Source organism: Leiobunum rupestre, chromosome 1 (genome assembly GCF_980474605.1).
Source record: "Leiobunum rupestre chromosome 1, qqLeiRupe1.1.hap1, whole genome shotgun sequence".
Classification (NCBI taxonomy): domain Eukaryota; kingdom Metazoa; phylum Arthropoda; class Arachnida; order Opiliones; family Sclerosomatidae; genus Leiobunum; species Leiobunum rupestre.
The window spans coordinates 92,239,424-92,261,739 of NC_143384.1; the positions used below are offsets into that span (position 1 = coordinate 92,239,424).

At 33.2% G+C, this 22,316-nt stretch overlaps 1 protein-coding gene and 1 long non-coding RNA gene across 5 annotated transcripts; both read right to left on the reverse strand.

The window, feature by feature from the left end:
- Positions 1-215: 215 nt before the first annotated feature.
- Positions 216-2,938, reverse strand: LOC149968934 (uncharacterized). The gene is made up of 2 exons (XR_016480703.1): positions 2,687-2,938; positions 216-1,172 (listed from the first exon to the last, which is right to left on the reverse strand). It is a non-coding gene; the product is annotated as an uncharacterized LOC149968934 (long non-coding RNA).
- Positions 2,939-3,892: 954 nt separating this feature from the next.
- LOC149968935 (uncharacterized) lies at positions 3,893-18,235 on the reverse strand. Of its 4 annotated transcripts, none has more exons than XM_090173958.1 (7): positions 18,153-18,235; positions 16,498-16,583; positions 12,902-13,074; positions 10,386-10,460; positions 10,111-10,141; positions 6,478-6,518; positions 3,893-4,453 (listed from the first exon to the last, which is right to left on the reverse strand). In XM_090173958.1, the coding sequence occupies exons 2-7, from the start codon at positions 16,580-16,582 to the stop codon at positions 4,412-4,414; spliced, it is 447 nt and encodes a 148-aa protein (XP_090030084.1). In that variant the 5' UTR covers position 16,583; positions 18,153-18,235; the 3' UTR covers positions 3,893-4,411. The 4 variants fall into 4 exon arrangements, with proteins under 4 accessions (XP_090030084.1, XP_090030099.1, XP_090030075.1 ...); XM_090173973.1 differs by having other exon boundaries at positions 16,498-16,592; positions 18,153-18,169; XM_090173949.1 differs by lacking the exon at positions 18,153-18,235 and adding an exon at positions 18,023-18,143.
- Positions 18,236-22,316: the final 4,081 nt, after the last annotated feature.

Sequence of the window (22,316 nt, forward strand, 5' to 3'; positions counted from 1 at the left end):
AACGTTATCGGTGCGACAAATAGAATATGCTTTAAAAATATATTTACATAATAAAAAAATGTTTCTTTATTTACACATCGCATATCTTTATCGCTTCCAATTTTCTTCAACAAATCACCACTGAAATTTTAAACAGTTCAAGAATCACCACTGAAGACTTGAACAGTTCAAGAATCACCACTACAGTCTTAAAAAGTCCAAGAATCAACACTAAAATCCTTAACAGTTAACTATTTACTAAAAAAGTCTTATAAAGTTCAAGAACTATCAGGTAAATTAAAAGAGCTTCACTTTGTCCCCTATAGTTTTATAAATATTCTTCGGCAAACTGACTTCTGACTTGTGAGTTTCCGTTCTTTGAAAATTCAATTCTTAGGCGTTCTAATAAAAATAGAATAGTTTTCTTTGTTAGACCCTAATTTGCAATATCATTTACATTATTTTATGTAAAAATCCCAAAACATAGTCAAATACTCAAAAACTTAATGTTTGTTCATTTTGACAGGTTTTACTTCGTGGTTTTGTTAAATTAGCTCAATAGATATTACATTGATATCAAAAGAGATAATAATGGGCGATTTAATTACAGTGATTTAGCAATTCCCTTCAACATTTTATTACACGGACACTGGACCTTCATGTAACACTTTACACAGGGCGGCTCAGACTATCGATCGGCCAGGCCAATTTTCTCAAACAATATTTAATCTACAGTATATTAACAGGCGAGGGATCTTCATATTTTGTAAATTTCCGAAAACTTTTTTCCCGATAGGTGTCAGACAAAACGTTATACTGAGAAAATGGTAGATCGTACTCTCGATGATTCTCGGCCACTAGTCGTCAAACAATGGTGACTGGGGAGATAGATCTGATCTGATATAAAACCCCACAGAAAGAAGTCGAGCGGGCAGGCAGCAGGGCCGGACTGGCTAGTAGTTGGCCCCACCCGCTAGGCAATCGTGTTGGCCGCATTTCAAATTAATGCCAAATAATTCTTCCTCTTTGGCCCCCAATTTGAGTCGACTCCGATCTGACCGGCGATCGCCGGTTAGCCACCTGGGCCAGTCCGGGCATGAGCGGGCTTTAAGTTTGACAACAACAATTCGAATTGTAAGTTTCGGAATATGCTCTTCAACTTCATCTCTGAAACGTTTTCTAAAATATAATTTCTGAAAATACGAAATTTAAAAAAATTAAACGAAGTTCACCCTAAATTTGTAAGGTAAGAAGGACTAGTTTGTTCGGTTGCCTATCCAAGTCGTGGCCGGGCGATAATTTAATTGTTGAAAAAAGAGATCGGGAAAATTTAGCTATTAATCTATAGGAAGTGTTTATTTTTCTTAATGCCAATTATGATATTAATTATAATACTCTATATTTCTTAATGTTACAATTATTTAAATTTACTTTCTTGCTATGGCGATACACATTTTAAAAAATAAAGGTTTTAGAAAGGTATAGGGTTAATCGGGTCCATTAACTTGACCCCCCAGTAACGCGAATTTTTAATTATTACTTATAAACGAATTGCACTTTACTGGGGGGTCAAGTTAATGGACCCGGTTTATTCGACACAGCTAGGTGAGAACAAATTTCATAAAGTAGCGAAATAGCTTACTTCATCTAGGTTCAGACACCATTACTAAACATTAAGAAATAAGTTTGGTAATAATTGAAATTTATTAATAAATTTCATATTTAAAATTAATTTATTTAATAAAGATGATCAATCAACATTGCAGTATGATTAACCAACCAGCCACAATCGTCTAATGCCACCAGAATTATTTCCATTAAAATGATTGTGCGATACACTCACGACGTAAGTATTAGCTAAAAAGAATGTGCGGGTGCTACATTTACCATTTGAGGCTTAAGCGATGCGATTCACTAAGGTGAAAGAACTACCAAAGTCTGAAAATAATGAAAAATAAAAAATAACCCTTAAGTTTAATTAAAATTAAGTAGAAATCTGCCCTTCGATAACTTTCTAAAGATCTTTCGCGGAAAATTTTCAAGAGAAGTTAGCAAACCGTGTGCAAAATATATTGCAATATCTATTGTCGCATAAAGTTAACACCGCTGATAATATCGTTGCTGTTGGAAAATGTTTCTAAACTTTAAAAAGTAATACGTTTATAAAAAATTACTCGTAATTTTTCGGATTCAAAATTAAATAGGAAACCAAAAATGGGCTATTCTTATGCGTGAAAGACTCGTTCATCTGATTGAAAGTATCTTTCCGAGAAAATCGAAACCCGACTTATTTCTCGCTTCTCTTTTTCGTGATCATTTGAATTTCGATAACTGAAATGTCAGAGCTGCTTAATTCCGGCTACTCCCAAAAAAGAAGGGTCTTGTTCTTGCGTAGTTAGGATAAAAGGAGGTTCGTAGGAGTTATAATAAAACAACGTGGCAGATTAAACCATTGAAGGCGTAGCTTTCTTAAATGAACGCATTTTGATCATGATTCTCATAATTCGATGATAATTACATCTTTTTTTATGCTAAGACGGTTATTGGAATATTAAAAATGGTTTATTACATGGTTTCGAAAAACAAAATTTATCCAAAACATTTGAGTGGTTTCGGGAAACTTGTGCTGATTCAGCGTCAATGGGTGAATACTTAAAGGCTTAAATTTGCTCCAATATTAATTCATAATTTAATGAGTAGTTCTCACTCTTTGAATATCGTTCCGATGCTTACGTTCAGTTTCACTCTTCCGTGCCATATTTACTTCTTGATTTAGATGAATTGCCGATTAATTATTTCTAGGCACAAGACGATGACTGAGAGCGCCATTCCGGAGAACCAGACGCGAAAAATGTTCATCAAGAGGGATAAGGCAATCGGTTGCAAAACGGTAAAGGAGAGTCATTCTGAAGAAACTGATCATATAGAAATTGATAGAATGTGTCAAATGTTTTTCTCTGCTAGGTTTCCACAAATTTCGACACGCTAAAAATAAGTGACAAAATAAGAATGAAAAACAATTTTTTATCAAAGTCTGCTTCGATGTTTTTCTATTTATTAAAACATTAAAATAATACTTCAAACACCCACCTGATCAGGTCATTCAGGTCATAATTTTTAGATATCTGAAGAAGATCAGTAAATCAAATCCAATTAACCGCTAAGATCTCCCACTCTAATCTTAATTTTGTATCTCAAGTAACCGATTATCTGAACAGATATCTGACTAATACGACTAGAATGATCAAATTAAAATACAAATTAACTTTAATTTCAAAATTATTAAATCAGAGAAAATTGAAAATTCGCTGTGAGGCATCTGAATTCTGCTCATATTCTGTCTGGTTGCCAAATCATGAATGATCTCGTAAAATCTAAACGTCAGATGATGCAAATGTCATCCGAAATTGAGTTGGAAGCACTACTTTCTGCGGGATTGCCCTTACGTTCTAGGAATTCTAAACTTTTAGTTACTTAACAATTTCAGTATAGCTAATTTGGCTCTTGGACAAATGTAAAGTGCTGTATCTGTTAACGTTGCTTTTACATTTCAATTGGCAAAGGTGAAAGTCGACTATCCATTTGACTAGTACAGCAACTTAAATTTCAACTATTGCGGTTCAAAGGGTTATAAACGTTATAAATGCTATTTAATATCTAGTTTGATTTCTTTTTAGATGTAAATCAAATTAATTACAAGTCAAATGTATAAAACACCGAATAATTTTATCAAATTCTATGAAGGGCTAAAATCTGAGCCCGTTCTTTAATCGAATAACAAATATTTTGTCAAATATAAAATGTTCAATCAAATATATGATTGGAGAATACGGGATTAAAATAAAGCTTTGAGACCAAAGATTTTTTAAATAAACTATTATTACGTGTATAATAGTAAAAATAAAACAAATAATTGAACAGTTACTCAATAAGGTTTGTTTATTTTAAAAGATTTAATTACAATTTTTAAAGTTGAAATTTAAATTAGAAATTGTATTCAAAACTTTCTTGGTTGTTGGTTGACGTTTTTACTATTTAGAATAAGTTTAGTGGTTAGCTAGTAAGTGGTTAGAACGCTTCCGTCGTAGTTTCAAATGTAGTTTTTACAAGTACATCACTTTTGCACTTAGAATTTGTTACATTACTATAAACTTTAATTTAATTATGAAGTTTCAAGTTTGAAAATTAGAAATTGAAATTATTACTTTCTGAAGCCCCGAAGCGATTAACTAAAAGTTCTATCTAGATCTAAGAAAATTGAGGTTTAAATGGTCTTTTCAATATCTGAAGGCGATTATTATTATTGGGATTTACTGATTTCTAACTTTTTGGGTTTTTTCAGAGGAATTTTTTTTAAAACAATTTATTAAAAAGTATCATTTACAATTTGGTTTTCCTTTTTATTCGATATGCGTGAACGATTTCTGGTATGTCATTTCAAGTTGTTCGTCATAGTTCCTACGTCTCCCACTTGCTGCAAGTGAAACAGAAAGAGTTCATAAGCAATTATTCTTTGCAAGTTTAATCCTAGGTTTGAGTGAAAATGGCGTTTTTATCCGAGTTTGATCCAGTTAATACTTGTGCATTAATGCAAATTGTAAATCTACGATATTTATTCTACACCATAATGAAAACAAATTTTAAATTTCGACTACAGTTTCAGCATCTTCAGGATATCCTCGGGTATTTAAAAGTTGTTCTTATTGTGCATAACATTACCGTTGATTTTAAATATTTATTCCATTCCTAAATAAATAATAAAAACTAAAGCTTATACTATTACTTTAACTAGTGATTTTAATTGCTTGAAACAAGTAAATAATCTGGCTCCCGCTGGTATCTCAAAACATTTTAATAATACGAGGCGAAATTAATCCCATAGCAAGTTTCTAAAACTTTTTCATCGGGAAAATGGTTTATGAATTAATAAAAGCTGGTTTATTTTGGCTTGTACCGGGATTTCGGGGTACGGTAAGAAGAGTAAGATTATGACGTCATTTTACTCTGATTCTAAGGTGTAAAACTGTTTTCCAAAATGGCTGATTGTGGCCTCTCCAGCTGCAGATAAATTCGCTTTACTCTATTGTCACTTCCTTTTCAGAAGGAGTAAACAGAGTAGCCCTAATACTCCCGAACAAGCGAATAGTATATGGCGCGGAGTAATTATCTTCCCCGGAACAGGCGAATAAAACGTTTAAGGCTAAAAAGAGTACACTTTTAGTTCGACAACAGGCGAAAAGAAACCACCTTTATATTCACGGGCAGCGTAATTTTAACATTTGAAATTGTTTGGAAACATCAGTGAGCCGTCATAGGATCTCTAGTCATACGGTTCATATTCCATTTTAATTGCTGAGATGGATGTTTGTAATGTAAGAAATATGATAAGAAATATGATACCAACTACGTATAACATTTCTAGTGTGTTCTAAGAAAACACAGTATTTACTTCTTACGACTTTTTTAATTGCACTTTGTATCCGTATCTTATTTATTGTTTAAATCATTAAAATTTGTATATTTTGCGATTTTTATTCGATGGAAATAGAGAAACTGTTAAGGGATCACATTTATAGTTTTATCAGTTTTAGCTTATTTAATTTCTTAATAAGTCTAAGAGAATTAATTATTAGAGCCTCAGCAATATTTAGATGTTACTAAACTAATAGGAAGTTCAAAATTTCCCACGAAATATCTAACAGAGTAAATTTAGGCTTTTTGTCGGGTGGGTTCCAGTTTTAAGTAAACCAAACCAAACCCGATAATAAATTGCGTAACCCGAATCGTACCTGATACCCCACAAAAATATACAGTCATATGACCCTGTATATTATCTAAAGTATTAAATGGATCAATCCATGTGTACTATTTCATGGACTTAAGGGCAAAATATCAACACACCAATGCATGTACGTTTTTTTTTCTTTAGACGATACTGAATATTTCTGTGTCAAAATTATTTTGCGGGAAATGAAAGTTCTCGGAGATATTAATTTCCAAGAAAAAATCGAATTTAATTTGTCTTCACCAAATATTCCACAAATGTAAAATTTCGTGTATCCTTCGATACCACAAACGCTAGAAAACGTTAATTTTGGTTAAATTTCAAAAAACTAATTTATCGACGAATTTCCATTTCCGTAAAATAATTTTGACACAGAAATTTCAATATCGTCTATAGTATGCAACAGAAATTAAATAAAAAATCGGACATGCGTTGGTGTGTTGATATTGACCCGATTTAAGTACATTTGTTGTATTCAGAATTGTCTCATACATTTTGTACACCAGCCAATTGATTTCAAGGAATTAAAAGTCGCTTGCAGGTTTGAGCCTAAGGTGGTGCCTTGGGTATTAGCCTAGCTGAGTATAACTATTGTTATCATGCCATAATTATAACTCTCTTTTATTTCTTTTTTTCTTTGTTTCTCGTTTCTTTACGTGCATTTTTCAGCACCAACACCACACAAATAATCAAGCCCAGAAAATTCGTCTTACCGTTCCAAAAACCTTTCCTTTATTGACAACTTTTGTCCCAACTGAAATTAAACAAACACAATAATTAGTAAAATGAAAATTTATATATCTAGATAATTATCAGTTAAAGGAAATACAAAGCTTTTGAAAATTGGGTTAGTTATTGTGGAGCGGTAATTTTATTTGAAATTATAATTTAACACTCAACCAATACTGCACACCGGCATATCACGATAAATATTTTGCTTTAGTTTTCACAGCGTTTTTTTTTAGTTAAATCCTTGACCTTTGCATCAGGTGGTAGGAATAAAGACACTCACAGATTTTTTTCCCCTTAATTACATAAATAGCGTTCCTAGCGATGAAAACATCAATTTCATTAAAGCTATTTTCTATACTATCTTTTATGTATGGACAGATTTTGAAACATTTCCCACTCAATAAAAACTAATGTTGTAAGCTGCCAATTTTTACGCGGAAAATCACCGAGTAATTTTTTCCCGGAAAAAAGTTTTCATTAAACGATTAGTCTAATATATCGTTAGCAAATTTAAATGAAGCGGCATTTTCACCTCATTTTGCAAATCCAAAAGTAAAACTAAACCTCTTGACAAGTTTAAACATGCCCATGTAGCACAGCGCGGTCAGTTAGTAGTCGGTTAAGAGACTGTGAGTCGGTTAAAGGTCGGGTCGGTTTTGCCGACTGAAACCGACTACAGTCCAATGTTTTGACTTTTGGCCATCGGCGGTTAAAGTGGGCACTAAGCAGACGGCCATTGCAACACTCCCAGTTCAATGTATTCTTAGGTGCCGACTATTTACCAACGCTGATTAAAATAACCATTTTAAAGTCGGCATTTGCAACCCTAAATTTGATAGTACGAGAGGTCGGCTCAACCAACCATTGACCGACCTCAAGTGAATCGGTCTTAAGTCGGTGAAATTAACTGACATACGGCTAACTAATGTACGACTGATCTTGTGGTCGTTTTAACCGACATTTCCGTTTTATATGTGTTGTATATGCCGCCTGTTTACCAACACTATTTCGGTTTGCCATTTTACAGTCGTCAATAACGACCCTTACTTTGATATTTGAAATGTCGGGTTAAACAACTATCTGCCAACGTAAAATAAATGTACCTAAAATTTTCATTATGAACTGATTTGCTGACAGGTAATTGTCGACTCAATTTATTGACGGTTTTACCGACTCTGTAATTAGATTCTGACTAGAATGAGAGTGGCTAAAATGAGATAGAGGATATGCTATTTGGGTAAGTGTCAACGACAATTTGCCACCCATATAACTAGACACGTTTTTATAGTTGGCTTTACCGACAGGTCAGACATTTATTATATCCTTATTTTAAAATAGCGCTAGATTTTCTCATTTAAGTGACATTTATATTTAAAAAGTAAAATTTATTACAACAATCTATTCAAATAAGTTAAAATAATAAATAAATGTGATTAATTTGATTAATATTCATCATATTTTATTTTACGAGTTATAACAGTTTTGACCTGCCACCTGTTGGTAGCGTCTATTTCAAACGGGGGAACTAAAGTTCGTTAGCCTTCTACCATACAAATATCTTTCCGTGCGTACCACGTGATACTCAGAAATCAGGACTCTGAGAGAGAAGGGGAAAGCCGGTAGCTACTCGCTGCATGTCGTGGCCAAAAGTTTAAGTTTTACTTTATTCGACCGTGTTAAATTTATATCTCTATGGTGTAAATACTTGTATTGATAATTTCGATAATTTTTGAAATTTAAGAAGTTGAAAGATAACAGTGAGTTATCTTCTTTAAAGAGCTATTATTTGTTTGAAAACAAGACAGTCGTAAACGATTAAACGTGTCCGTGACTGGTAAATTTAAGCCTTTGCTTTATCAAATAATCATTTACCAATGCTTTGTAATATAGCTAAGCGAATTAATCATAATTATTCAGGTGTGTACTCAGATTTCCAACATTTATCTACCAAATATTAATTAAAAATATTTTTAGGTAATATTTTTAGGTGGATATAGTTCAGCTGATGATGTTAGTAATAAGCTAAAGAGCCGGCGAAAGACAGTTAACGTGTAATCGTTATAAGATGGTATTTCGACTGAAAGTTTCAATTTTATTTTAAAAGTGGGTGATCTGTCCTGTAATATCAAAATATTATTATTTTTAAGAATTTTTAATTTTTTACGGTTTTCTTTAATTGATTTGAATGTTTTTGACGAAATTGTTGAAAAAAAGGTTTGTATTAATTTTTCTGTATATTCCTGATTTTTGAAAGTTTTTAAGACAAATGCTACCATTTTTTATACACAGGTAACGATTTAGCTCCTAGAAATAACCAACTGGAAGTCTCTTAAGTTTTTGATAATTTTTGTTGTATTGTGAATTGTACAATCTATTAACTTAAACTTATACCTTTGCATCTAAACCAAACTTTCATTAAAAAATTATATTTGACATAAGCTAAATAAAAGTTCAGAAGAATATTATTTTATGTGATAAAATACTCTTATTAAGTAATTAGTTTTGCAATAAATTAATTTTCATAAAAATCAAGAAATAAATTTTATAATTAAATTGAAATTGTTTGCAGTTTCTTAGGGGAGATAATTTACCAACCTTTTCTTGGATAGAACATCCCGACAATTTTGGGTGGTATCCATCATACTGAAGGCTCGGCAATAAAATGACCTATCAGATAATACTGTAGGCCAATATCGAATTCTTAGGTGGGAAAACAAACATTTAGATGTCGGCCAACTAAAGATCTACTAGCGGTTAATTTGTATATTTAGAAAAGGCCAACAGTAGGGCCGACTAAAAAACTACCAGCTGAGCTAGCCACAAATAATAAGTCGGAAAAGAGGTCAATATGCTGTCGGCCAGTTTGTGTTACTTTTATTAGTCGGGCCAACCTTGGCGCCGGTAGGACATCCCGACTAATCGCCTAGTAGTGTATAGACACCACCCCCGACTTAGTCCCGACTAGTCGTCCCTACCAAAATCGTAGCGTTCGGGCCGACTGCTTTGTGCTACATGGGTGATTAAGAAAGTAACACTACTAATGTTTTGTAGTATGTTTAAGGTTATTAGACATTTTATATCGATAAAAAGATAAAAACATTAATAACACTTTTAAAGTAATTTATGTTTTAATTTTTGTTCCGATTTGCGGAAAATTTTCTGCTTTCTATTTTCCCGGAAAATTAACAAGTCTTATAAAAACCACACTTTCCTATACCTCAAAATGGGATAAATGGTAGATGTTTAGTTTCAAGTGAGCCTAGCTGATTCTTGTTATTATTATTTTAACCTTACTTTTCAAGTAGCCTAATTTATATTTATTTAGGTTATAATGTAAAGTAACAAGCATTAGGGAAAAAATTGGAACAAAAGAAAGGTCTTAAACAGGTGTTAAACTTCACGAAAATTTTAAGAGTGTAGGTGCTGGTCGAAATCGTGTATTTATGACTAAAGCAGCCAGTCATCAGTGGAAAAATCGTTTGGAATTTGTGGACTTTACATTCTTTCTGGGCTATTGTTACCTTAGTTTTAGTTAATTAACTAATATTAACTGAAACTTGTATGCAATTTAATTTACTTAAGGATTAACTTAATATCAAGTGTTTAAAAAGTACCTTTTTCCTTTATCTGCTCACCACCAATCTTCTAAAATGAAAAATAAAATATGATTTGTTAATGTACAGGAATGTTTTGATAAGGTTTTCTTACACGTCAAATAGCATCGTCATCAAAATTATAACTCCCCTTTTTACTTTAAATGATACCGCAATTTACTACCCTCGCCACGATCAGGACAAACATAATCAAACGGACTTTTTTCTAAATTTACTCATTCGTACTGGTCAAGTATGCGCTTTTAAAGTGAGAACATAAATTTTGGAAAACTGACCGCGTCTTTGATGTCCACTCTTCCTCCGGCACGTGCGGAAATTGAAATGTGGTCTCTTCCAATCGATGGAGGATCCTGGGACAAAAATACGAAATGACCTGTCGTTAAAACAGGGTAGTCTGAAGAAAGTCTGATTTGCGCCACTTCAGGTAAAATATGAAGATACAGACAGTTGGGAAAATATCCTTGCTCTTTAAGTTTAATTTTCAACTCTTTCGAATAGTCCAAGATGTAATGTGTCGATTTAAACTAGAGAAGCATTTTCTTTGAAAAAAATTAAAATATTCAGGAAAGTATTCAGTGCTAACTATTAGAGCGGCCGTTTTCCTAAGCAAAGAGTAACAATTAAATTAATCACAGTCCGAGCTACAGCTGCGCATGGGCTGTTCCATTTTTATACGATTATTCAAGAATTTGTGCATATTTTAAAATTTGTAGAATTGCATTACAAATAAATTCTATCTATTGATAATTTTTGTCTAGAAAGTTAATAAAAGTATAAGAGGTATAATTATAAATAATTAATCACAACAGTTGCTTTATATATCTGATAACGTAGGCTCCTACTTAAATTTCTAAGCTAGTTTCCTTGAAGCATGTAAAAATGTATTCCCCAAAAAGCAAAAATAGACTCAAAGTTGTTTTAAGTTACTTAATTTGACTCTGTCCGTATTGTAAATTTAGCTCATTTAACGTAATTTTAATTCTGCAAGCGTAACCTACAAAAAAAGAGAGAATTAGAAAATACATAATGTTTTGTCTGCGTCTCGTGAAAAAGATTGAAGATAATGAGCACGCGCTGACAGTGGTTTTAAAAAAGTGTGCCCGCGCAAAAAATAATAATAAAAACGTACTAGCAACCGTCAAAAAGAAATATATTTTTCTCTCTCCGTAACCCTAATTCAATTTTGTATTTATCAGCATTTTTAATCTCTTACTAACATTAAAAGTATCTATTTTAAACATAAATTTAGTTTTTTTTACTATTTTAACTAAATAGCGCGCAAAAATATTTCAAAGCATAAATTGTTAAGACTAATCGTTAACGGTGATAGTTGTTGTAGGGAGCTGTTGGCTCGCGTGGCATGAAGGGCTTGCCACCACCCTCCTACGCATTGTAACCCGGCCCCCTGAATTAATGGCTTTAAAAGTCGCTGGATGACTTAGGCCTATGTGGTACTTTGGGTATGAGCCTAGCTGATAATTATTATTATTATTATTATATATTTTAGGGTAAATTAAAAACGTTTGTATAAAAAACCTGTTCCGTCTCTTTAAATGGCACCACCATTTCTGAGAAGTCGAAAGGGTTTTTTTACTTTTTAAAAAATATGCACCCAACAGCACGTACTAACGAAAGATGAATTGAAACATCTATTAATTAATAATTATGTTTAAAATACGAAAGATAACTGAAGTGAAGTTGACGAGGGAACTTGAACTCAATTAATGAAAACTTCATTTGCACGCCAAAATATGATGAAAATAGCAAGGCGACCAAAAGAATACGTTTCCAAAAATTCAGGTATACTTACGTCTTAAAATATCCGGAGGTTTAAATTATCGGGGCATTAGTGCCATAGGGAGATTGACTACATAAAATCCACGCAATAGGCGAAACTATTAATAGACGCTAAAAGAAATTATTCACTCCAAAATAAAAACCGTCAAAAGGAAGGGTTTTTAAATTAAAAACGCGTGAATCTCGATGATATCGCCAATTTTTTCGTCGCACGTGTAATTATTTATTCTGATAATAAAATAGAATCACGTGGGCTTAGCAATATTTATCCGCATTTGTCTTAGCCAATAAGATTATCCCTTCCGAGCAAGCACGCGCCAATTTACACAATATAACCGTTGAATTTTTTCAAATCAATTTTTTTTAAGATCTATTAAATTTGGTCTTAACCCACTTGTTAAAATGGGAAAACAAAATTACGTGCTACCATTTCACAGCCAACTTCGATTCAGTTTCTCGTGTTCACAGTTGGCCGTGCGACGGCAAAGAAAAAAATACTATTTCCAGATACCGCAGACAGCTAATTAACATCCACTTTTTTATTAATAATAATAATAATAAAAATAATAATAATTATTATAATAATAAAATAATTTAGATGAATCGATTAAAATTTAAACCTCTAGAAGCAAAATAAAATGAAAAAAAGTTGGTATTTCTTAGGAAAGACGGCGCTGCAGTTCTCCAGAAAGTCACGTGACTACCATCTTTTCAGCCCCCCTCCACTTTATAGTTTCGCCTATTGCACTTCCAAAATAATATATTTTGGTTAATAAATAAATTGCGGCTTTACAGCAAAACAGGAAATTGAAATATTGTTAACGAAAATTTGATAAAGGTATGTTTGGTGCCATTACAAATTACTTATTATAAAAATATTTCAATATGAGACGTTTTTCGCAATCGTTAAATGATATTAGTCGGAGGAAACCCCCGACTTAAGCCTTTGCCATGACCCTGATAATTCTGCTTTAATTTTACCGGTGATATTGACCTTATATTGAGGTGAAGCGGAAGATCCCCTCGCTGGGTGAGTTGGGAAGGCGGCACTTTTCATAATCTCTTTATATTTCGCCATGAACTTCAGATAATCTCCGAGAGTCGGAAGAACTTCCTTCACGTGCTCTTCGTTCATTTCGAAGAACGACTCGTCGTCCAATCTTTTTCCTATAAATAATGCCCCGTAGTAATACCATAAATACGATGATTGTTTTGAACACTTTGTTAAATAAGTCTTCGGCCATTGGGATTTTGGCACTTATTTGCGATTATCTCAAAAACTATGAATGAGAGCCAGTCGAAACCAATTTAATTTTTAATATTTTACTAATATCTTTCATACCTTTGTCTTGATTCACGTGTAGCATTTCCATATCCGCCGGAAACGCGAAATATCGTTTTTGACAACTTTTTTAATAATGATGTTACGCCCCTGAAACCTGCATTTTTGGATTCAAAAGGGTCGAATCATATCAAGAAAGTGACTTTGTTTTCTGGCTACGTCAAACGGCTGCTAAGATATGGCCTATCAAAAATTCGGGTATCTTTCGGAAAATTCTAAAATGCTCCAGGCGACCGAGAAATAATATCTTATTGTTGAGGAAAAAAAAGCTTTCGTCGTTTCATTGCGGGTAACACAATAAGCATATATATATATATTGATTTAACGAGTTGTTGGAACGCTGTGGTTATATGCCGGATTAATAATATTGATTAATTAGGCATTTTCCGAATGAGACCTGAATATTCTATAGGCCATATCTTAGCAGCCGTTCGTCGTAGCCAGAAACCAATGGCACTTTCTTAATATGAATCGAACCTTTTGAATCCAAAAATGCAGGTTTCATGGGCGTAACATCATTATTAAAAAAGTTGTCAAAAACGATATTTGGCGTTTCCGGCGGATATGGAAATGCTACACGTGAATCACGACATAGGTATGAAAGATATTAGTAAAATATTAAAAATTAAATTGTTTTCAACTTGCTCTCATTCATAGTTTTTGAGATAATCGCAAATAAGTGCCAAAATCCCAACGGCGGAAGACTTATTTAACAGAGTGTACTTTAAGTGCAAAGACTTATGCAAACTAATGGGACTAAGATTAAGTTTGTTAAAATAATTTCAATGGTTTAATGTAAAATTTTGGTTTTGATTGAAAGGATCTAAACGAGGAAGATTATTTTAGTTTAAAACTTTATTTATAATTGCACCGTGATTAAACAGGTTAAGCACCAGAAAACGTGTAGAGGAAACTTGTAGGGGGTACAAGCTGTACACCCCAAGGTACGCCTACATTCCTTCAAGTTTTAACATAATCATAGAGTCTTGGAAAATATAGTCTATAAGTAAAAACATAAGTCTATAATATTGTTCCATAAGTCTGTCACTTTGGGGAATATTTTACTGAGAGCTAGTAATGGAGTGACGTCATCAGCAGAAGAATATCTTCCCTTCGCGAGGCGCTGTCAAAGGCTACGTGTGACGCGTTAGCATGAGGACGCAAAACTGCGGCGAAGCCAGTATGCAGTGTCTTGTGAATAGCTCCCAGTAAAACCTTTGCATGTGAAGAATAGGAAGTGTCACACCTATGTTACTATATTATAAACTTATGGTAATACATTACTATTATTATTTATGGATAGTAGTCTTATTTCAATTATTTTAAGTTATAATTCTTTAGTTAGCAAAGGAAAGTTTAATAAATTATCTTCCTATTTTTGAATGTTTAAACAGATCTAGCTGGCCAAAAAAATCCCACTCATGCTTTTTCCAGATGTCTCTACCATAGATATAATAAATGTATCTAAAGGTCTAGCTAAATTTCGGGGCATCTAAGCGTAATATAAATTACGGAACTGACACCTAGCAGACACCGAGTAAGGCACGTGACCAAGAGCGCGAGCTCTCTTAGCATTTTAGTACTAAGTGCTTGACCTTTCCGCAGGCCATAGTCTTTAGACTCCATCTGTTGGTGACTTTTAGTATAATTTTTAAGCAGGAGACAATGGCTCTCGCGACGATAGCACGAGCTTTCTAACCGATAGATAGCGCCTTATAATTATATCCTGCAGAAATTACGCGTTTGTGCTAGCTGTCACCTCCGTATTCACTCCCATTGAAATATTTTATCTAGATCTTTATATTCGTTTCCTATATCTATGGTCGCTACGGGCATAATTTTAGGCCGTTTCCGTTTTCAGAAGTGTAATTTCATGGCAGCAGGGCACAATATTATCTTTCACGGTTCATATTTACGTCTATGCCTTATTGACGTCACTAATAGCTGTAATAACACAGTGAAAACCTAGACGAATATTAGCCCCAAAATAATGCGTCAAGGTGAACGTCGTTTAACTGACAGTTTGAATGTGACCTTAATTCGGATATCGAAATAGCAGAGGAGCCTTTTCTTTAATATTTTGAGAAAAGCTTCGTTTCTGTGCTACTAACATTTCCGTTGAAATAAATTCTTATTTAATTTTCACACACATTTCACCAAGCTGTAATTTTAGTCTGTATTTGACTATCAATGCATTTACAGAAAATCTTTGGATTTCATGGATTTCAGGGTATTTTATTCTATAACTCTACATTATAACAGAAATATTTGGCAGCTAGCAGCAACAAACACAGCACAACCAGAACGCAACTCATCAAAAGTCGTGCATTTTCTTGTGTACAGTTTTAGTTAGACGCTTTAGCGCCTGCGGCCGTTGGAAGGGAAAAATTCGGAAATTGTCTTTCCCCCCTCCCGTTAAACGTTCAGCGTAAAGGCTCATCCAATGAAATTTGTACACAACACTGCGTTAGCGTGTTTAAAGGCCAGCTGAATTAAGGCTTCAAAAGTCGCATGATGACTTAGGCCTAAGGTGGTGCCTTGGGTATTAGCCTAGCTGCGTATTCCTTGTGTTTGTTGCTCCTAGTTGGTAGAAAGTTACGACTACTTCTATTTCGATTGTTCGGTGGTTAACGTTTTTCGGATTCATAGGACGCATGTTCAAAGTTATTTCAAAATACAATTTGATACATTAGTTGATGCTTCACTAATATTTTTTTGACCTAAGCCGTAATAGCCTGGAAAATGTCTGTGCAGAATATGGATTCCACACTTTAAAATCAAATAACTGTTAAAAGTTGCGAAAAATGTAATAATAAAATGTTAAACCAAATTTCTGTAACCATGGAAACACTATAAACCTTAAACTCTGTAGTAATGGTTTCTCAAACTAGTTAGAATACGTCAGTTCCAAATCAAATGTAACCTGATACCAAGAGCTTAATGAACTAGATGAGCTAAATTTGATTCTCCAGTCCCAGATAGCAATGCTATATATTTTCTTTTAAAAAATATCTATCAATTGTTATTTTAAAACGTGTAAGAGTTATTTAACGATTTCCAAACAGCAAAATGTTTTCGATATCGGCTCCAAATAAAGAGTAAGATCTGGGATAAAGGGTTAGTAGCAAAGATAATGTTTTTATCTCAACGCCCACAATGACGATATCAGCTATGCTCGCCAACCTTAACCTCAATATGCAACAAACCGCAAACTAATGACAAAAATTAGACTTTAAATATATCATTACTTTTAATTGCATCCAAAAATTGAAGTAGGTTATTATCTTTCAACCATTTCTCCATTTTCTCGGAAGAGGCACTTTCCATTTCCATTCTGTAAAGACTATATTGAAATCTACATTTGTGTTAATTTTTTAAACTCCAGGTCATTCAAAGTTTATCTCGTTAGAGAAATGGTTCCAATTTGCAGAAATTTCAACATGGTGGTTTGTATCGGGTTCAAGACATTTAGACTTAAAATTCAAATTTACCCCCTTTTGAAATTGGAAACATTTATCTAAATCATTGGTTCTCGAGGTACACTTTGAAAGACCTTGAAGCATGAATTGAATTTCATCCGAATTTGCAAATTCGAAAGACCCTTACCAGCTGAGAATGTCTAGCAAATTTTGATACTCTAGTTTAAATACATTTAGAGTTATTAGCCCTTTAACCTGGTCTCTGGTACTTTATTTTCATAAAAACTTTCTTGTTTTGTCTAAAATACCTCGACTTTTTATTGGTCAAATTAGGTATAATGAAAGCAATTTATAACTCATTTTTTTTCTAATTGAAACCACATTTGTATCTCTAATGATTCTTGTGATAAATTTTAAATGAACTTGAAGACGTGGTTCAAGGGCATTTAAATTTAGTTCGAAATGACGTGACCTGAAAATTTCCAATCCATTCTAAAATTTAATTTCGTCTTATTATTACTGGGTCTTTACGAAAATTGTATATAACAATATATAAACGTATAACCAAATGTACGAAGGTGACAGTTAAATTAACCTCCCCACCAAATCTAATCAGCGGAGTTGAGTTTTTTTACACAAGCAACTCCTTTTTTCTGTTGGATTTTGTTTTACTCTTTTAAAGAAAGGCATGGGGAGGGTCAAAATTCGAAGAATTGTTCCCTTGATAGTGATAATTCTCACTTCTATATATTTAGAAGGTAAACTTGATGCTGAAGAAAATAAACAGTATAATATTTTGATGGACTAAAATGATTTCAAAGAAAACCGATTGTTAAGTTAATTTCCGACGAAATATTCCCTTTCAAATTATTAATCAAATGTTTTCTTCCTTCATATATTTTCGTGAAATCGTTATTAATTAAAATATTTATTGTCAAAGGCTTCGTTTACAACGTTCGTGGCATTCTCCTAAGCAGCCATCTATAGAAAAATCTTTATATTTGACGCGTTTTAGCGAGTTCTCACGGGCAGAAACATTCTCATGAAGAATTCCTTCTTAGAATTGGTACGCGCCCCTGGCAGACACAGAAGTGACGTCACGGCTGACAGTTTTTTTGATTTAATTCCTTGTATGTGTTCAACTTATTTCTGTTCCTTTTCTCCGTGGCTTCGGTGCAATGAGTGAAACTAAATTAGCATCAGGGGCTCAGGGCAGTAATTATAAATTAACCTAACCCTAATTTCAACTAATGAATAGAACCACCCAATTAAATACTGGCACTAACGCTGATATACTAAAACCTAATCTACACGTCCTCTAATCTTAAACAAAAGATTCTCTTTTTGACAATACCAATTCCGATGTTTTTCCAATATTCCGTCAGCGGGATTGTCCTTTTTAGTCAGACTTTAACATTCGGTTCCTCAGCCAAAATCACGCGCCATTTCACAAACGCTTATTAACTTTATAACTAGAAACTTACCTTTACTTTTATCTAGACTTCTTGCCTCTGAAAGACCGCCTGGCGGTGGAAATGGAAAAATATACTTATAAACGTACCCGAATCTTATCTTATTTTGAGATAAGGCGAAAGGGGAACGAAAACACTTTAAATTACACCTGTACGTTTTTCTAAAATGCTTCTACCAATGGAACAGATTAGAACAAAAATATTTCTACGAACTAAAAAAACAGTTTAGGGCTGAGTGCAATCGAAGCCTTAAAGGTACAAATATCGTTTTATATTTAATCTAAAACAGTGTAGAACTCGCTAAAGGGAAATATATCGTATTAATTATATATGCATCTGCTTCCAACAGTATTTAAATATTTTCTGTGAATAATCATGATGACGGCATTCAGCCTGTAAAATCACCATAAGGTCATCCCAGAAAGTTCTGCCTAACTATATTTATTTTAATACCCGCTCATTTAACATTTAAAAATTAATTTTATTATCGCTCATTTGTTGCAGATCATTTATCTGCATGAGGTGGAAGGTGCAGAATTCGTTCATCCCTAAATATAATAAATATTTATTCGCCTTTACACTGCGGCTTTTATTCATTGAAATATTTTGTTGGGAAACGTAAATATCCGTTCAGAATTCGTTTATATTTTAATTGTTTTACTGTCATAATTTTTGAAAGACTGACACACATATGACGCGGGAGAAGACAATTATTCCGGAGTTACTAACGTTAAGGTTAACATTTAAATCATTGAAATCTTACTAAACGGCGTTGACTTGAAAATTCATTATTATTATGAGGTGAATTATATATTTAAAACTTAGGTTGAACAAATGTTTTTTTCCTACTAAAGCAAATGTGATAAAGATATAAACTTTAGATTTATACGTTTTATTTATTGAGAATATAAATATTCAATTTATGTCAAATAAAAACAATGAAGCAAATGCGCAGATGACTTTAAATAGGATTTCATACCTTACTGTTTACTTGGGCCTAAGGTGGTGCCTTGGGTATTAGCCTTGCTGATTATTATTATTATTATAATTGTGTTCATATTATTTTATAATATTAATATAATTGATAGTAAAATAAACTTAAATCATATTAACCTAAAAATTATTTCCTATATATTTTTAATTTTCTTGAACTGACCATCATTTATTTCTGTTCATAGCCTTCAAAAACCGCTCTGTCATGATTTTATCTTAATAGATTATTTATAGAAAAACATTATTTAAAGCTTTTACAATGTTATACAATTAGCTTACCATTTATGTGTTCTACATTTTCCAACAAAATAACACTCCAACTAATCGCTACCTGAGAGGAAGGTCCAATTGGAAAATATTTGAAGTATACTGAAGTGTTTCGTTATTGACTTCATGTAATGTATAATATTTATATTATTTTAAATAATGTTTTTAAATATATATCCACTAGTATATTATTATTGTCAATATGCTGGATACAAACACTTCTTTATAACAAAGTGGTTTTTGGGCGTTCGCAAAGCACTCGCTTCGTCGGCCAGAATTAGACTGAAAATTGAAAATCGCTTGTATTAGTCCTAAAATTTCCTTCACGGAATCAATATTTTTTCAACAATCGACTAAAACTAAGTCTGGGAGGGTAACAATGGACATATGGGCATTTCCCCCCAACAGCGGCCGTAAAACGCGCTTGAACTCCCTTATCATTTCCACTCCTTACACTAGCGCCATCATAAGCTTGCTCGACGCATTTTTAATATCTATTTATAAATTTTATAATCGATAAACTAATGGCTTCGGAATCATATTAGTGTACATCGACAAATCCCAGAAATCGTTCCCGACACTCTCCTGCTTTTGTGGTGTACCTCACGCATACGCTCATTTGTTCAATTCAATTCAATTTCGTCGGCTATCAAGGAAAAATATCCATGGGTCTCGGTAATTTCATGCACTATAATTCAATCACCCGCTAATTTCAAACAGTTCGTTTTGGATAGAATGATGTGGATACTTTTAGTTTTAGTTTTTAAAGCCTTGGTCAAATATTTCTCCACATTTAAAAAAATTAAAATAGCCATATTAGTCTCCGTTTTTTAACTTTTCCAAAAAGGTATCATTCGACTTCCTACTATAAGCAGTCCTAAACATATTTGAAAAACGAAGTGTCCTGAAACTTTTGTCCGGGACTGTACATCCCTTACATCAGAACTTACAACTTTACTAACAATGTAAGTAAAGTAAGTTTAAGAACCATTTATTTGTAAAGATAAAATTAAAGATACAATTTGGATATAGTAGCACTCGCGAAAAATTAAAACTGAAAAATAAACTACTGTCAAAGAAAAGTTATTCAATTACAGAATTTTCTGATATCAAATAATTTGGAGGCCCATATATAAAATTTCGGAGGCCCCTTAGGACGACTTTTGGAGGCCCCTACAAAATTTTCAAGTAGGCCCAGGCCTACCCCGGCCTGTTGCTGGCGCCGCTACTGCGCCACGCCTCTAAAATTTTTATTCAGTCCAATTATTTGGGAATTTTTCTTAAATAACACGTTTCTTGGGTTGTTTGTACTTGCCCAACTACTTGGGTTATTATGGTATGGTCACTCCACGCACTCGGTGTACACTGTCGTCCATCTCACTGTGCTAATAAGAGTTCGTTGACTCTTTAAAATCCGTACCCTTAACAGTACTAAGTACGCGAACTCGGTGTACAGGTCATCCGAGAGTGACTTACCCCTCGGGTATGACCCAAGGTTGGGTTATTATTTTTGCCCAAATTGGGTGGTTTAATATTTGCCCAATTTGTTGTAGTGGAGCAATACTGACCCAACTTTGGGTCCATTTTGACTCTATTTGGGTAAAATTTTACCCAATCTTTTTAGAGTGAAAACCTGATGCGTAATTTCCGGGCAAGATATTTTTTTTAATCGCTGAAGGGAAATAAACTGTTAATGCCTAATTTATGGTGCCTTAAGCACCCAGACTTGAGACAGTGACGTTCAAGGTACGACCTCACCTGTTGACTAATGTTTCATTTTTCTTTCTATCGCGAGCTTGCTGCCAGCAACCACGCTGTTCATAATAGATCTCTTCGTTGATGATTTTATTAGAGTCTGATTTTGCATTGCAATAAAATTATAAATTTCTGTTATTGTTTTAATAGTTATTTTATTTATTTATTTAGTTACATTCATAAAAACGTACACTTCCTAACGCGTGTTTTCAACGAAGTTTTCTCTTTTATCTCTATTTTTCCATTTCCGTTGGGGTGACAATGTATTTGCTATTTAGCGTTTTTACTCGTCACTGTGACAGAAGCCATTTATTGTAAGCGTGCAGATTACCAATGACGTATCTTTATTGGTTAAATAATGTTACGTTAAAAATCATTCTGGCAAGAATACAGAACGTTGGAAGTACGAGTAGGTATCCTTAACAATTGTATACTAATGATTTTTTAAAGTACATGTAATTTCTTGGCGTATTGACTGGCATAAGACACAATGTTGTTAACATTTTTTATCTCACGTAGATAAGCTAGCTGCTCTGTTGCGATGTTTAAGAGTTCTGTCCTAGGAATATTCTGTAATGATATTAGGTTTAACTAATGTCAATTTGGCGTATAATCAACACTTTTAATTTATGTTGAAGAGTGACATCCGTTTACTAAATGCTTCATATTTTTAAACCAAGTAGAGGCTTATTATAGCGTTTATGTTTCAAATTAATGTTTCAATATTTAAGTCAAATTGAACATTGTTTTGACTGTAGTTTTAATTTTCTATAAGCTTTGTCTGATCCTTCAAATAAACCACTGGATGCGGGGTAGAGTTACCTGAGGCGGACACTACCAAAGACTAGTCACAGCTCGCAGCGAGTTGCCATTATTTTATCACGTAATTATTTATAAGGCCATAGGCGAAATTAAATATCATTCAATAAATTGAGCCCGAAGAATTAGAAATCATGCTTCCCTTAATTTACTTTTAGTTTTACTTTAAAACAGTTGTTGTATCTAAGATGCAAAGAGTACCGTTAATAGACGTTTAAATAAAACATATTCAGTGATTTGAATAGAAGAAGTAATACAGATAGCCAGGATATTTGATTATAGAAAGGCTCCTTCATTTTCGCACCCGCCTCCTTACATAAAAAAATGACCACGCACTATCAA

Coding starts and splice junctions, on each gene's coding strand:
- LOC149968935 (XM_090173958.1), bottom strand. CDS start 16,582: ATGGAAATGGAAAGTGCCTCTTCCGAGAAAATGGAGAAATGGTTGAAA. Junction 10,461..12,901: donor CCGCTTCACCTCAATATAAG/GTCAATATCACC, acceptor TTTTTGTCCCAG/GATCCTCCATCGATTGGAAG. Junction 10,142..10,385: donor GAGTGGACATCAAAGACGCG/GTCAGTTTTCCA, acceptor TTTTCATTTTAG/AAGATTGGTGGTGAGCAGAT.